At 35.8% G+C, this 17,370-nt stretch overlaps 1 protein-coding gene across 5 annotated transcripts; it reads right to left on the reverse strand.

The window, feature by feature from the left end:
- Positions 1–509: 509 nt before the first annotated feature.
- Positions 510–16,163, reverse strand: LOC306873383 (uncharacterized protein). Of its 5 annotated transcripts, none has more exons than XR_013784486.1 (14): positions 16,036–16,163; positions 14,895–14,977; positions 14,647–14,818; positions 12,743–14,310; positions 11,294–11,676; positions 11,087–11,218; positions 8,405–8,623; positions 8,207–8,317; positions 7,364–7,480; positions 4,743–4,830; positions 3,338–3,485; positions 3,194–3,259; positions 2,182–2,297; positions 510–1,108 (listed from the first exon to the last, which is right to left on the reverse strand). XR_013784486.1 is itself a non-coding variant. In XM_079422638.1 (13 exons), exons 1-13 carry the CDS (start codon positions 16,116–16,118, stop codon positions 950–952), a joined length of 3,357 nt encoding a protein of 1,118 aa, XP_079278764.1. In that variant the 5' UTR covers positions 16,119–16,163; the 3' UTR covers positions 510–949. The 5 variants fall into 5 exon arrangements, 3 of the variants coding, with proteins under 3 accessions (XP_079278764.1, XP_079278765.1, XP_079278766.1); XR_013784487.1 differs by having other exon boundaries at positions 3,338–3,600; XM_079422638.1 differs by lacking the exon at positions 4,743–4,830.
- Between the last annotated feature and the right edge of the window lie 1,207 nt (positions 16,164–17,370).

Below are 17,370 nucleotides of genomic sequence, written 5' to 3' on the forward strand. Positions count from 1 at the left end.
AGCCTGTGTAGATCTAATGTGAAGCTTTTTTTTTTAAGTAACTTCTTTCAGATACATATGACGTAAAATTCTTTGAGGTTTTCTTTGTTTTTTGACAGAAAATTACGTTTTTTTGGGCTCAAAAATCAAGGAAAAACTAGTGAATTATCTTGATTTATATATTTATATTAGAAAATAAAAATACAGAGGAAGATATATTTTGCAGCGCATGCAACATGTAATGCCATTACTTTAAGTCTTTCTGCTCTAATTTAAGGCCTTAATTTGTGGATGGGTGAATTCAGACTTTTTAAGACCCCCACAAATCCTGATTATAAACTAAATATTTGCTAAACATCATTGCTAAAATTGAAAATTAAGAACACGTACAGTATTTTTAGTTTTTTTTGCAGTTTGTATGAATTTAACACTGAAACTGATGACCGTAAACGTAAATTACCTTGTAACGGATGTCATTTTTCTAAACCATACATGTGAAGCTGACCGGACACAATAAAGAGCATAATTTTCCAGTGACAATATTTTCCCATTTATTCAGTTTCATCACAAAAACATGTTCTCTGCCAGCAACAGAACACAAACCTTCAGAAATAAAAGATGTAACGGACTGGGGCTGGTAAAACATTAAAAGTAAAGAAAAAAACCCATTTATAAAGATAAAATTATGTTACAGCATGCATGAAACATTTACAAGAGCAGATGCAAGTTTAAAACGATAATGCCGGTCAGTCAAATGCATCAAACAAACCTTCACGGTTCAAACCTAGTCAAATACAAAGATTAGTGTACATGCTTTCATTTCACTGTCGTGCAGACGCCATCGCTTTACCAAATCAAGGGCGACATGGTTGAAGAAAATGAACTAAAATTACAAAAGCACTACTAGATATGCATTATGGAGATGGTATTGCTTTAACGGAAACACGAGAAGTGAAATGAATGGAGCGTGTCATGTGCTGGTGGCCGCAGTGAAGACGGGGCCCGTGTGAACGCCGTCTCCAGCCACCTCTCCCATCGCCTGCAGAGCCACCGTTGCTGCCATCGCCTTCGCATGTTTCTTATTCGGACTGGCCGTCTGAGGCTGATAATCACATCCGTTCACCACCACCTGATAAACACACACACACACACACACACCTGATTGACAGCAAACAACACATCTGTGCATTCAGCTCCAAATCCATAATGTCAAAAACATTCTTTAGCAGTAATAGATCACAAAATGAAAATCAGTCTTATTATAAGGGCTGCATAATGTATTCACCCAGTAAGCATGTGCCAAACATCTTACCAAACCTGTGATGGAAGCGTTTATAAAGCAGCTGTAGTCAATAAAAGATGAGCTTTAAGTGCTCCCTGTGGTTTTTCGCCAAAATAAAAAAATTATATTTGGTAAACATGATTGTAATTTGCAGTTATAGAAATTAGTATTTTTTTTATTTTACAATCCAATAGTATTATTACAGTGGTCATATATTATAAATATACTTATTTTAATAATAACAATTGTTAATTTTTAATAAATATTAAAAATGCAGTACAATGATGATTGAGAGACAAACACTTTAATAATAGCAATTTTATTTAAAAAATATTATTGAATAATTTTATTTCTAATAATAATAATAATGTAATAAAATTATTTAATACATTTAATGATAAAAATCATATTGAAATACGGGATTATTAAACACAATAGGAACAATGGGAATGTCACCTATGATTTCTCAGAGATTTTAAACTCATTTTATTGTTACTGAGAGTTGTTGTTGTAAAGAGTAAATCCAAGTGTGAACACCCAAATACACTAAATAGTTTAGCCCTGAAAGGATGATCCACACTCAAAAAACTATTCAGATTAAAAAGAAAAAAATTCAGATTTTTTATTATTTTCTATGTAGATGCACTCCCCTACAAAATCACCATAACCACTCTAGAATGATGAATTATTTCCAAATATTCAAAGTCATATAGTGAACATTATTGTAGTTTTTCCATATGGCAGAAAAACTAAATATCAGTGTCAGTTTTTTCCCCAAATATTGTGCAGCTGTAGTTTCAATTATAATATTCCAATTCATTTGAAACTACTGGTTTTATTTTAGTGTGTATTACATCATTTTTAATGCCAAACAGTATAAATTGATATTTAAAATAATCACTCTAAAACCAATCACTAACCTTGAAGAGGAAGTTCTTGCGGTGGTCTGGTCCGCTGTGGTGCACCATCACAAACTCAGGCTGTGGCCACTTCTTCTTATTGCACATCTCCATCAGAGCAGACACCGGATGCTTCCCTGCACAATAAACATCAGATACAAATTCCCATAAACCCGCTGGAGTGTAGACTTGGGTAGGGTTAGGATTGTGAACCCAACATACATATATATATATATATATATATTTAATGGAACAGTTTAATGAACCAAAATCTAAAGAAACTTTTTGAACTATGCAATTTGCTGCAGATCAGATCTGATGCTTGTAATGTAAATCAATGAGATCTTTATAACAGTTCAGCAGATACTGACATAAAATGATCTAAATATCACTCTATATCTCCAGTAATATGTCTCAGTAAGCTGAGATTGAAATGATCCAAACATATAATGCAATGCAATCCAATGCTGATTGAGAGATGAAGAAATAAACGCTCCTCAGAAGATGTGAGATGAAGATCATTCCTCCGCTGAGGAACAGTGAAAGTAAAGCTTCTGGAAACAAACGCTCCTCAAAAGATCCTGATGATCAGATTTGAGACACACTGATTTTTTTCTAGAAAATGATTGATTGGAGAATCAAGTAAAGCTGAGCTGCTTCAGTCCAGTAAGTGTTCATCTGGAGATATGACTGCAGTTATTCTGACCTTTACTTGATCAAAATCAGTCAAGATTTGACCGAAAAAAAGACACTGAAGCAGCAGCTGAAACTGGACGTTTCTACAATTACACTAAAAGAGCTTTTACTGGATTAAAACGCTCTAAACTATCAATCAGACGACAGAAGACATGGAGGAGATTGTGTGAAACAGGTTTTACAGCAAAGTTTTGATTATTTTGATCATTGAGAGAGGCCTTTCTTATTAAATATATTAATACTGTAGGATTTAATGTAAAGGTCCCAAAACAACAGATTTGGATCATCTAGTAACATTGTTCATCCAGAAACACACGTCTTGTGATCAAACACTCACCTAGAAGATCCTTCATCACGACAATGTTGCCAGATTTCTGGGTTTTTTCTCCTTCTGCTACAAGGCCTGTGTGGACAGACACATCAGCATCGTGATCTCAGTGATGATAATATGATTTGATGATTCCTGCAGGTCTTTTCGTACCCTTGCGGTCGGTTTTGAAGTCGATAACGATGGGCTCCACCGTTCCTTCCCTGTGCTTCCCCAAACCCTCCCCTGACCTCCATCCCATCTTCCTCATCAGTAGCTCCCCCATCCCGCCCGAGACCGGTGCCGCCCGCAGGAACTGGTCCTGAGTGGAACGGGACAGATCCAGACAGAGAGAAAGAGAGGCAAACCAAGAGAAACGGGAAGCAGTGAGAGAATGGCTCATTCGGTGAAGTCAGGTCACGTCACTTCAACTGGATCTGTTTAAATTAATATTAGATATTAGATACAAAAGCCTTGTGAATTTCTGTTTGAACTATTTTAAGAATATGCTAAATGTTTAAATGCAGAGTCCTTTATTTCTCACCTGCTGCATGTCTAAATTACAAATATAAATAAATAAATATAAATAATGTATGTATATATACACACACACACACTACCGGCCAAAAGTTTGGAATAATTAAGATGTGTCATGTTTTTAAATGAAGTCTCTTCTGCTCACCAAGGCTTCATTTATTTGATCAAAAATGCACTAAAAACGGCAATATTTGTGAAATATTATTACAATTTAAAATCGATAGTTTTTATGTGAATATCTGTTAAAATTATTTATTTCTGTGATGCGCATCTGTATTTTCAGCATTATTACTCCAGTCTTCAGTGTCACATGATCTTCAGAAATCATACTAATATACTGATTTGCTAAAAAGTTTTTGCTGCTTAATATTTATGTGGAAACACATTTTTAGTATGTTTATGTAAAGAAAAATGTAAATTTCTTTAATTCAGTAAGGATGCATTAAACTGATCAAAAGTGGCATTAAAGACATTTATAATGTTACAAAAGACTTCCATTTGAAATAAATGCTGTTCAGTTAAACTTTCTGTTAATCACGATTTCCACAAAAATATTCTCTTTTTAACATTGATAATAATCAGAAATGTTTCTTTGAGCAGCAATTCAGCATATTAGAATGATTTCTGAAGATCATGTGACACTGAAGACTGGAGTAATGATGCTGAAAATACAGCTACGCATCACAGAAATAAATTATATTTTAACTGATACTCACATAGAAAACAGCTGTTTTAAACCGTAATAATATTTCACAATTTTCCCCATATTTTCAATCAAATCAACACAGCCTTGATGAGCAGAAGAGACTTTATTCAAAAACATCCAACAAAATTCTGATCTTTTGAGTGGTAGTGTATATTTTCCGTAACTCAGGAGTAATAAGGTGCAAGCCTTCAGCAGGCGAAGCATGAACACCGTCCTGAACAGATCTCAGGCTCTGAGTCGGTTCAGTGCAAACAAACAGGAGGACAAGGCAGAAATGCATCAGTTCACACACAAATCCACATGAATAGAAGGAAGGGTGCTGGAGGACGTACGTACCTAGGCCCCCATCATCGGCCGAGCATCTGACGTGAATAGAAGGGGCCTGACTGTGACCATGGCAAAGAGGCAGCTACAAGGACTGACCCTGCAACAAGTTTCCATACAGAGGGGTGAGAGTTCACAGGTCAAACTGTGAGCCCCCACCCCTCGTCCATCCGTGTCCCCAACCCACCAACCCGAGCAATGAGCTTGAACCTCGCACCCACTGGATGCCAAATCCCACACATTCTTATGACTGCAGTTAGTGCATGACCAGGCCCTTTTGACACGCCGATCACATTTAGACTAAAAACCGGGAATCAAATGCATCTGAAAAGTTTGGATCCCGCTCTCAAGTCAAGAGTGAGCTCCAAACATATCCCAGGATTCGCTGAGACTGTCGTATCTAGGCAAACTTGGCCATTTCCGTAACACTCCCTGAGCTGTATTTGGTTTGGTGTCTCTGTATAGAGACCATGGTATCTTGCAAGCGTTTATTTAGCCTCTCGAGTCTAAATAAAAACTGGGATTATCGTGTCTTAATGTAAAGGTCTGCGTTATACAGCGGTCAGCATCCAAAGCCTTCAGGACAATACGTCTCTCTCTGCTAAATTAAAATGGGTTGTGTTGTGTACATTTAATACGTTTAACACATTAAGTGATTTTACTACGGTTAAGGGTTTTTAGAAGTGTCTAAAAACTCTGAGAATAACTATAACATACAACTTCAAGTGATTTATTGCTTTAATAATAATGACAGGAACATCTATATGATAAAACACTCATTTTCAATGAATAACTACACTGCTGTTCAATATCTGGGGTCAGTAACTATTACTTTTAATTAGCAAGAATGCGTGAAATTGATCAAAATTGACAGCAAAGACATTTAGAATGTTACAAATATTTTCTATTTTCATTTAAAGTTTTAGTAACTTTGTCATTTTTATTATTTCTTTTATTATTTTATTTCAATATAACTTTTTTATTTCAGTTCAAGTACCTTTAGTATGTCAACACTTTAGTTAATTTAATATTAGTTTTACATTATTTAAATACTATCATAGTATTTATTAATATTTTGAATGAGCCTTTATTTTTATATATTTAGTCAAGTTTTAGTATCTGCTTTTGTCATTTTTATTCATTTTTAAATATTTCTATATCTTTATTCTATTTCAGTTTTAGAAAATGTTGCACGTCAACAAATTTAGCTGTCACGGCATATAAAAATAAATAAAATAAAAATCTAATTTATATTTTAAATTATTTAAATCCTATTATAATATTTATTAATATTTTGAATGACCTTTTATTTTTCTATTTTGGGTTTTCATTTTAATTTGTTAAATTTTTGTAATTCTATCTGCTATCATATTTATTCATTTTTTATTATATCTATATAACTATTTTTATTTCAATTTGAGAAATTTTACAAACAGCAAACTTAAATGCTGCTCTTTTCAACTTTCTATTCAAAGAATAAAATATAAAAAAAATAAATAAAATGTATCACAAAGGTTTCGACAAAAGCACAAAAACTGTTTTCAATATTGATAATAATCAGAAATGTTTCTTGAGCAGCAAATCAGTATATTATTATGATTTCTGAAGATCATGTGACACTGAAGACTGGAGTAATGATGCTGAAAATACAGCTGCAGATCACAGCAATAAATTGTTTTAGAATATATTCACATAAAAACAGCTTCTTGATTCAATTTTTACTGTATTTTTGATAAAATAAATAGCCTTGGTGAGCAGAAGTGACTTTTCAAAAACAAAAAAAAAACCTTACTGACCCCATATTTTTAAACAATAGTGTACATTAATACAGATCATTAATCTAACTGTAGGCTGTAAACGTGTGGTCACAGGTGTGCAAACACTGGCTCATCCAATCAGATTTCGGATCCTGATGCGTACGTCTCTCCTCATTGGTCAATCAGAGGAGGGGGCGGAGAGACATCCTCTTCCTTCCTCCCCTCTCTCAAAAGACACTTTTAGAGGAGTACAGTGAGTTGCGCTGCCCATCCATCATTGCATCTGCCACGACAGAATTACAGATATAAAACATCTGCATGACCGTGCACAAGTGGTGTACCTGTTCAACCACAACCTCGCCCAGAGAGACTCAAAAGATCAAATATTTGTACTTTTATTAGCCGTTTCCCTTTCTTTCAGCTGACGTCAGTAAACACAGCTCTGCGCTGTCTTTTGGCAAGACCGTTTCCAAGGATACCCTGACGTCATCTTCAGTGCAAAATCAATGCTTATTACATGAGAAGCGGACTTTCATTGTGCGACTGACCGGACTGCGCTCTGATCAACGACTCGGATGGGTACACCAATTGGCAAAGCAATTACAGATGACAATTCTTATATGACTTTATAAGAGAGGATAACGGGTATTTTGAGCGTTTCAGGAACTATTTTACCCTCCATGTGTGACGTGAGCGTATATCAGAAGAGTGTAAATCTCATTTAAGCACAAGAAGTCAAAAGGGTCTGACTGTGCTATGCCAACTTGCATGATTCTTGGGAATTTAACACACAAATATGATGCAAAACACAAACTGTCAAGCACAATATATGTCCAACATCATAGTACGAGTGGTGCCGTCGACTCATGGCTGTACCTTCTTAATCCAGGCCTGCGGGCCGCTGTTAGAGAGCTCATCGGATGAGAGCACTTGAGCGCCGGTGGAGCCTGTGAAGAGGCCGGGGATCGTGTTGGACTGGGCCCATGCATCAACCTGTGAGCGACAATTAATAAATATAAAATCACTAAATATGGAAACAATGTCTCAAACCTTCACATTTTCTGCGCTGATTGTGATGGAAATCTTTGAAAATGTGCCAAAAGATATTTAATGGTGCTGAGGGCACTGCACTCCAGTGTTATTTTAGTATTATTAAATGAGGTTTTATTTTTATATCTTCCATTTTCATATCAGGTTTTAGTAATTTTGTTATGTGCTTTTGCTATTCATTAATTTTTTTTATATTTCTATATAGCTTTATTTTAATTAAATGTTTAGTCATTTTAGTATGTCAACACTTAAGTCATCTAATATTTGTTTATTATTATTTAAACACTTATGATATTCATGAATATTTTTGAATGCCTTTAGTTTTAAATTTGCAGTTTTCATTTTAATTTTAGGTTAAGTTAATCATTTTGTTATGTGCTTTTGTCATTTTTTTTATTTAGATTTCAGTTTTTAGAATTTTTATGTCACTTTGGATAAGTGTAAATGTAAATGTAGTACTTCAACAATCATATTTAGGCAACATTTCTAATATTTAATATAAGGTTTATCTAATATTTACATTTTATATTATATTTATGAATATTTAGAAAAAGCCTTTATTTTTATGTTTTCTGATTTATATTTTGCTACTACTGGGCAAAAAAATAAATAAAGTAAAATTATAGCACATAAGCTTCTTAAACCCAATGTCCTAGAGACGAAACGTACTTGCTCCTGAGCCCGATTCAGCATACACATGGCATTGATGTCGAAAGGGTTTTCCGCCAGTCTCTTCTGGGCGACCGCTCTCTCACTGACGGCCAAAGTGATGTCCACAGGCTATAAACACAAGACAAGGACCCAGACAAGCTGAACAACATGCTTATTTGAGACCAATCTGATGCATTTCAGAAGCTGAACACTTACCTGAGAAGGTGCTTCAGGAAAGACACTTTCATTGTCCTTGCTGGTTTCCTCAGTCCCAGAAGTCGTCGATACAGATGGCTTTTCTACTTTCTTTTCGACTGGCACCCATTCTCCATACGCACCATCAGCCTCCTTCTTCCTGTGCTGGGAGCCGGAGGACACCGGGAACTCCTTTGCAAAGACCGCTTCGGTTCGGACGCCCGGCTTTATGGAGGTGTTCTGAAGGAAAAGAGGCCATATGGGAAACAAAGTAGGGACACAGCAATATAAAACTTCTGGCCAATATCAAAATTCTGTACTATATTGTCTAAATAAAAAATTAAATTAAACCATTTAATAATTTTAATAAAATTATTAATTAACTTAGATGAGCAAAGATAAGCTATATAAAAAAAAAAAAAGAAAAGAAAGTATGCACAATCAAATATACAATATTAAGCAGTACAGATAAAACACTTTTTGAAACCAAAAACTAAAATCACTAAAACTGAATTTAGGCATCACAGAATTATAATATACAGTTTGCAAAAATATACTTTTTTTAATCAGCTGGTGTTATTAGAGTATTTAAAGATTTAATTTAAATGTGCATCAGATTATGGCAAAAGTAATCTAAACATAAAATTATTGGCAAGCGCAATTAAATGTCCAATATCGACCAATAACAATACATTTTTAAAAAACTGAGATAAAATTAATGTTTAATGTGATCCATAAAAATGTTATATCATTCTGTCTAAATAAGTAAAAATTAAAACACAATTTACCAACTAAAATAATCAAATATAAAATAAAAACCACAAAAAAATTAAATCAAATAAGATATAAATGCTATTTTTTGGGGCGCGTTTTTGACTTAAGAGAGAGAGGGGGGGGGGGGGGGGGGGGCAGGATTGGGAAAGGACCGCAAGCCGACAAATGCTAATAAAAAAATTAAAATAAAAAAACCTTACAAAAGTAAGAGTCCACCCCACAAAGCTGCATAATTTGACAAAATTGAGCTCTAAAGAAATATATTACAAATCTATACTATTTTGTCTAAACAAATAAGCGGTAAAACAAACATAAAATACAATTTGTGTTTTTTTTGTGTGTGTGAAATGTTCATGAAATTAAATTGTTTTAAATGCTACAAGTTCATTTAGGCATCACAGCATATACACTCACCGGCCACTTTATTAGGTACACCTTGCTAGTACTGGGTTGGACCCCCTTTTGCCTTCAGATCTGCCTTAATTCTTCGTGGCATAGATTCAACAAGGTGTTGGAAACATTCCTCAGAGATTTTGGTCCATATTGACATGATAGCATCGCAGTTGCTGCAGATTTGTCGGCTGCACATCCATGATGTGAATCTCCCGTTCCACCACATCCCAAAGGTGCTCTATTGGATTGAGATCTGGTGACTGTGGAGGCCATTTGAGTAAAGTGAACTCATTGTCATGTTCAAGAAACCAGTCTGAGATGATTTGAGCTTTGTGACATGGTGCATTATCCTGCTGGAAGTAGCCATCAGAAGATGGGTACACTGTAGTCATAAAGGGATGGACATGGTCAGCAACAATACTCAGGTAGGCTGTGGCGTTTAAACGATGCTCAATTGGCCAAAAGTGTGCCAAGTAAATATCCCCCGCACCATTACACCATCACCACCAGCCTGAACCGTTGAGACAAGGCAGGATGGATCCAGGCTTTCATGTTCTTTACGCCAAATTCTGACCCTACCATCTTTACCTACATTTCACTGCTGGTTATACTCTGTATAATTGTGTATGTGACAAATACAAATCTTGAATCTTGAATATCGCAGCAGAAATCAAGACTCATCAGACCAGGCAACGTTTTTCCAATCTTCTATTGTCCAATTTTGGTGAGCCTGTGTGAATTGTAGCCTCTGTTTCCTGTTCTTAGCTGACAGGAGCGGCACCCGGTGTGGTCTTCTGCTGCTGTAGCCCATCTGCTTCAGGGTTCGACGTGTTGTGTGTTCAGAGATGGTATTCTGCATACCTTGGTTGTAACGAGTGGTTATTTGAGTTACTGTTGCCTTTCTATCATCTCTAACCAGTCTGCCCATTCTCCTCTGACCTCTGACATCAACAAGGCATTTTCATCACACAACTGCTGCTCACTGGATATTTTCTCTTTTTCGGACCATTCTCTGTAAACTCTAGAGATGGTTGTGTGTGAAAATCCCAGTAGATCAGCAGTTTTTGAAATACTCAGACCAGCCCGTCTGGCACCAACAACCATTCCACGTTCAAAGTCACTTAAATCCCCTTTCTTCCCCATTCTGATGCTTGGTTTGAACTTCAGCAAGTCGTCTTCACCACATCTAGATGCCTAAATGCATTGAGTTGCTGCCATGTGATTGGCTGATTAGCAATTTGTGTTACCAAGCAATTGAACAGATGTACCTAATAAAGTGGCCGGTGAGTGTAAATAAATATTTTATGATTTGATAAAAAAAAGATGACGACAAAAGGTAATCTAAATTTAAAGAGCATGTACAGTTAATGATGCAGAATTGAAGCTTAGAAAAGTAAAACCCCGCCTCAGCAAGGTGCATAATTCAATGTAAAATTCATGTTTATAACAAACAGCGTATGCCAAGATGAATACGTTCTGAATTGTAATATGATTGAAGCAAACACCTAAACTCATGTCTTAAACTGATACACTTACACCAAGACTGAATGCAATTCCCTTATTATCCTTAAGGGAAGCTCCAAATAGCCTTTCATCCTCTTCATCGTCTGACACGTGTGGTTTTGCGATGGCCATCTCTTCCTTACTCTCGGTGATCTTCTTGCATCTCTGAAGGATTAAATAAAGTGTCGATTCAATGCGGGTCAAGAAACACCAAAGTGCAAGAACCTGCACAATGCTTACCTCTGTTAGCTCTTTAATGCTGAAGCTGTTCGCCTGTTTCGTGACTTTCTTTTTGGCTTCTTCAATATTGGCGAGATTGGTTGCGGCTGAAGATGGTGGCTTGTTGACGATTGTCGGTAAAGGGGCCAGTTGTGGGAAGGAAGCCAAGGCACCCATGCTGGACAAAGCAGCGGTCATGGTGGCGGCAGTCATACTAGCCATAGCAGCGTTCATAGTCATGCTTGACATCACTGGCAATGTTAAAGACAAGGATGTGGGGTTTTGAGTTGGCAAGGACAGCTGAAGAATAGATCTGGGCCTGAGACTCTCTGGGATCGGCACGCCGGCCTTGGCACACATAGCTGCAGCATTAGCCTTAGCTATTTCCAGCAACTGCTCCTTATCTGGGAAAAGAAAATAAAAAACAAGATTAAGAGAAGACCAATGCAATATACAGTACTGTGCAAAAGATGGAATAATTAAGAGTTTTTTTATGTTTTTGAAAGATGTTTCTTCTGCTCACCAAGGCTGCTTTTATTTGATCAAAAATGCAGTAAAAATTGTGAAATATTATTACAATTTAAATAAACTCTTTTCTATGTGAATATATAGTAAAATGTAATTTATTCTTGCGAGTTTTCTGCATAATTACTCCAGTCTTTGGGGTCATATGATCCTTCAGAAATAATTTTTTTGATGAATAGAAAGTTCAAAACAACAGCATTTATTTGGAATAGAAATATTTTATAATTGTATTTACTGTGACTTTTGATCAAGTTAATGCATCCTAATTTAATGCAGCTAAAAGTGTTAATTTGATTATTTTTTGTTGTTTTCAAATTTTACTTTGTGTCAGTTTATACTAAGCAGCAACACATTGACAATAATATGTTTTCAACACTAATAATAATAATAATAATAATAAGTAATCTTTTAAGAGCTGAAAATCAGCATATTACCTTTTTATTTAAGAAATAAATACTTTTATTCAATTAGGATGCATTAAACTGATCAAAAGTGACAGTAAAGACATTTATAATGTTACAAAAGATTTCTATTACAAATAAATTCTGTTCTTTTAAACTTTCTATTCATCAAATAATCCTGAAAAATAAAATGCATGACTGTTTCCACAAAAATACTCAACAACACAACTGATTTCAACATTGATAATAATCAGAAATGTTTCTTGAGCAGTAAATCAGTATATTAGAATGATTTCTGAAGATCATGTGACACTGAAGACTGGAGTAATGATGCTGAAAATACATCTTAGCATAATAGGAATAAATTACATTTTACAAAATATTCACACAGAAAACAGTTATTTTAAACTGTAATATTTCACAATTTTATTTATGATATTCAATAAATGCAGTCTTGGTGAGCAGAAGAGACATCTTTCTAAAAACATAAAAAAAAACAATCATAATTAGTGTAAAAGAAAAGAATATCGAAGTTTCTTCATACCAAGTTCTGTAAGACGTGGAGGCGTCTTGCTGGTGCTACGGCGAGTTCTGGATGCCGATCTTTTCTTACGGAGAATGAGGACCGGAGATCGACTGGGTTCTCGTTTCCATCGGTCCCGCTGATTTAGCGTCCGGCTTCCGAAACCTCTTCCCCAGCGCGAGCCGGATCGGGATCTCCTCCTCGAACGAGAGCGTGACCTCTTTCTCGATTTCGACCGTCTGCTTCTGTCCGGAGTTCGAGATTTCCTCCGACGGCCTTGCGAACGAGATCTCGACCTTTTCTTTTTAGGCGACTTCGATTTCGAGCGTTTGCTCCTCGTTCTAGACTTGCGCGATTTCCTTTCAGAGGGCGATCGAGACTTCGACAGGGATTTTCTCTTTTTCGATGGAGACTTTGATCTGGATCGCGCAGCAGCTTTGGATCTTGAGGATCTTTTGTGACTGGGAGATTTGGATGGCGATGTTGAGTTCGTCTCGACTGAAGTTAAAGTTGGAGTTGCGTTGGTTTCTTTCTTCTCAGGGTTGGCAGCACACTCTGAATCTTTTGGAGTGGCGGTTGACAACGTTGAAGGTTCTTCAAATACATTGGTCACTTCCAAAGGCACCTCAGGTATAATGCACTTTTGGGAAGACTTGGTCTCAGATGGCACTGCCAAGAAGGGAACCGGTCGCCAAGATCCTGCGTTGAAACCAGGATTCGAGATGTTGGATGCCGTTTCTGATGGCTTGGTGTCAGAGTTCACAGCCACTGTTGGACTTTTTCCATTCTCAGTTGTGTCTTGAGGCACATTTGTTTGCATTTCAGAACTTTTACTTTTGTCCTCTGGATCTGTATCATTCTTAACAGATTCAGTTTCTGGTTTCAAATCAGACCTTGACTTCGAAACAGACCTTGACTTCGAAGGTTTCGTTCTGCTTTGAGACTTACTCCTAGACCGGCGTCCGCGCAGTGGTGAGCGAGACTTAGATTTTGATGTAGACCTTCTGTTCCTCCTTAAGATTACAACAGACCTTGATCTAGTTCGCCTGGAGCGTGACCTGGATCTTGAACATTTGCCTCTTCTCACAGAATGAGACCTGGACCGACTGTTGCGTATCTTAGATCTCGATCTACTTCTCTCTCTCCGTTGATGAGACTTCTTTTTGGAGCTATTTCTAGAGCGGGAGGTTGACTTTGATCGCCGTTGTCGTTTTGGAGATCTCGATCTGCGTTCTGACTTCCGTCTGGGTGATCTTGATCTGGTTTGTCTTCCTCTGGAGCTCTCCTTACCTTTAGATGTCCTGCTAGAACTTCTTTTCTTCTCCTTGGGCCTTTCATTTTCTGTGCTTTTCTCCATCTTGGGAATAATATCAGGCAACTCCTGAGGCTTACCAACACCACATGAGTCTTTGAGCTCGGACTTTGAAGTCTGAGCTGCTGAAGAGGACTTTGGATTTTCACTTGAAGGTTTCGATTCGGACTCAGATTCAGAACCTGATGCTGACGAGTTTTCGGATTGAGAGCCAGATCTTTTCACTTTGTCTGCATCTTTGCTTTTTTTCTTTTTCTTTCTCTTCTTTTTCTTTCCACTTTACACATAAACACAGGGGGAAAAAACAGCAAATTAGAAAGAAAGACATTGTAAACAACCACAGAGTCCAAATAAAATTAAATTCTGACCCATTGAGATTAATCACTTTAATTTTTTATTCATTTGAAAGACCCTATTTTTTTTTTCCCAACCATTCGACTGGTGCCTGATCCGATGGTATAAATAATCAAAAGTTAAGAATAAACACTTTTATCAAATAAACTTTTGACGCTAATTTTAAACCTAACTTCCAAAACACAAAGTAACTTCAATTCAAGGTGATTATACTAACATTATTTGTCGTTTGTAAGCACAAATATATACTGTATCACACCTTTCTTGAGTCTCTTTGTCGGACTCTGTGTCTGAGCTGCGGTCTTTTCCTTCTTTGCGCTTCTTTTTCTTCTTTTTGCTTTTGTGTTTTTTGTGCTTTTTACTCTTCCTGTGTTTAGTGCTGGTGTCCTCTTTATCATGGTTATCTTGGAGGTCAGTATGCGTGACTTTATCTGCCATGAAGACAAAGTTATTAACGACAGAATACATGTCAGAAAACACCCAGACGTAGATGTACTGACAACTAACCTGTTGGTGTGTTTATTTTTTCTTCCTTAGGTCCATATTCTATCGTCTCCGTCACAGGTTCAGACTGTGGCTCATCTGTCACACTGAATGAAAACACATTGCATTTCTCAAATAAAACATGATTTTATTATTCATATCATGTGTTTGTCATCTACAATGTACAATTCAACAGAATTCACAGCAGACACGATTACTTAAAATCATTTTGTGATCTTTGGCCTTAAAAAAAATATATATATTTAATTCTTAATTGTTCTTTATGTTCATTATATATTTTGTGTCCAGACTCTTAGCCAAAATCGACAGTGGTAACCATAATACTAACCAAGTCAAGTCATTATTTATTTATATAAACCTATACAAATTATTCACAGTATCCACTGAATTCCATGGTGTTTTTCCCTACTATGGAAGTCAATGGCTACCGTCAACTGCTTGGTTATCAACATTCTTTAAAATATAATTGTGTGTTCAGCAGAAGAAAGAAACTTATACAGGTTGAGTAAATGATTGCTTTCTTTAATTTTGGGTGAACTATTCCTTTAAATCAGATTGACGTGTCAACAATTGTGCTTTCATACATAAAGAATAAACCATTTTGATCCACGTGTTATCTTTCTGAATTGTCACTAACCCATATGAAATGATTCTGGTGAAACCTGAGTTTACTATGGTAACCTTTAATAGTATGTTTGGAAATGTTTACTTCTAGTACATTCTATACCAACTGCGTTAACTAACAAAACTGCACCATGGTAATACCATAGTATTCTTTGACGTACACTCGAGTAACATGCAATTACCAAAATAACGTTACAACTGTAAGGCACTAAAGTCTTATCATCTTCTACTGTTACTGTACTGTAGTACATGAAGCAACTAACACTGACAGCTAACACACACAGACACACACACACACACACACACACACACACACACACACAGACACACACACACACAGACACACACACACAGACACACACACACACAGACACACACACACACACAGATCATTAGAGCTAATGTTTGGCTAGCCGGCTAAAACAGATACTGATACAACGCGATCTTCTTTTGTTTAAACGGCGGGCAGGTGTCTATAACGCGATGTCGTAAGGCACAAGTAAAAGAGCAGACATTTTACCTGATTTCTTGAGTTTCATCTTCGATTTCTTTAATCTTATTCATTACAAAATCCCTGAAAATCTGCTCGATATTGGTCGCCATCACAGTAGAAGTGCAGTATCCCAGAATGCCTCAGACAGCAGCAGCGTCTTCTTCCGGTCACCATGACAGCAGCGAGAAACTATGCGCGCGAAGGCGGCAAATTCAAAATATAAAAATTATAATGACTAATAACAAATATAACTTTTATCCGCTTTGTGTTTTTTGTAATCGAGGGAGCGACATCACGCGATCAACTCTCAAATAATCACTGAAACTCAAGAATAATGATGAAAAACTATTATTATTTTTAATTTTAGTTAAAGTTTTTGTCATTTTAATGTGTTTTTGTCATTTTTATTATTTTCTGTGTTTTATATAAACTATTTAGTTTATATAAATCAATCAATGAATAATAATTTTATTCCGGTCCTCACAGACAATTTTTCACAAAATAATTAAAAATAGCCTACATAATTACCGAAAAAGAAGTCTTGCTTATTATGCCTTTATTCATAATTAATTGAATGGAGTTAAATAACACAAAATAAACAATATAACAAAAACATTTCCCAAAACATAATTTAAAAAAAATAACTTTTAAACAATACAACCACAATTTATTTATACTGAGTCAAATAATTGTTTATTATACATTTTCTTAAAGTGAATTACATACTTTTAGTTCCTTATCACATTTATCCCATAGATTTAACAGATAAACCTACTTTTTGCATTAGTTCTTGCCCTTACTGTTTTGAACATATACAATCCTCTTAAATTATACTGACTTTCTCTTATTTTGAACAGCCTCTGAATACAATTTGGAAGTAAATTATTAAAAACTTTGTACATTAACTGTAAAGTATATAGATCAACTAAATCTACAAATTTGAATGCATGTAAATTAATAACAGTGGTGTGAAGTAACGAATTACAAATACTCACGTTACAGTAGTTTTTATCAGTAATTGTACTTTTTTGAGTAGTTTAAAAATTGTGGACTTTTACTTTTACTTGAGTACATTTTAAGTGATGTATCGGTACTTTTACTCCGCTATTTTCCTCCGTTTGTGGTCATTACATGCTTATTTTAATTTTATTTTTATCCATTAATATGATTGGATAGAGAGATAGTGTCTCGTGACTTTTGTCAAATCAAATTGTGCATAGAAAACTTTAATCGCCAGCTGCTGTATATCACGGCTGCTGGAATTGCATTCCTCAAGCATCAATGCAGTCACATCTTCCTCTAATATGTTAAGGTAAATTTTGGATTTTTTTTTAGCGATTTGCGCTGCTTCGTCTCTCACGC

The sequence above is a fragment of the Barbus barbus genome, assembly GCF_936440315.1.
Source record: "Barbus barbus genome assembly, chromosome: 8".
Lineage (NCBI taxonomy): Eukaryota > Metazoa > Chordata > Actinopteri > Cypriniformes > Cyprinidae > Barbus > Barbus barbus.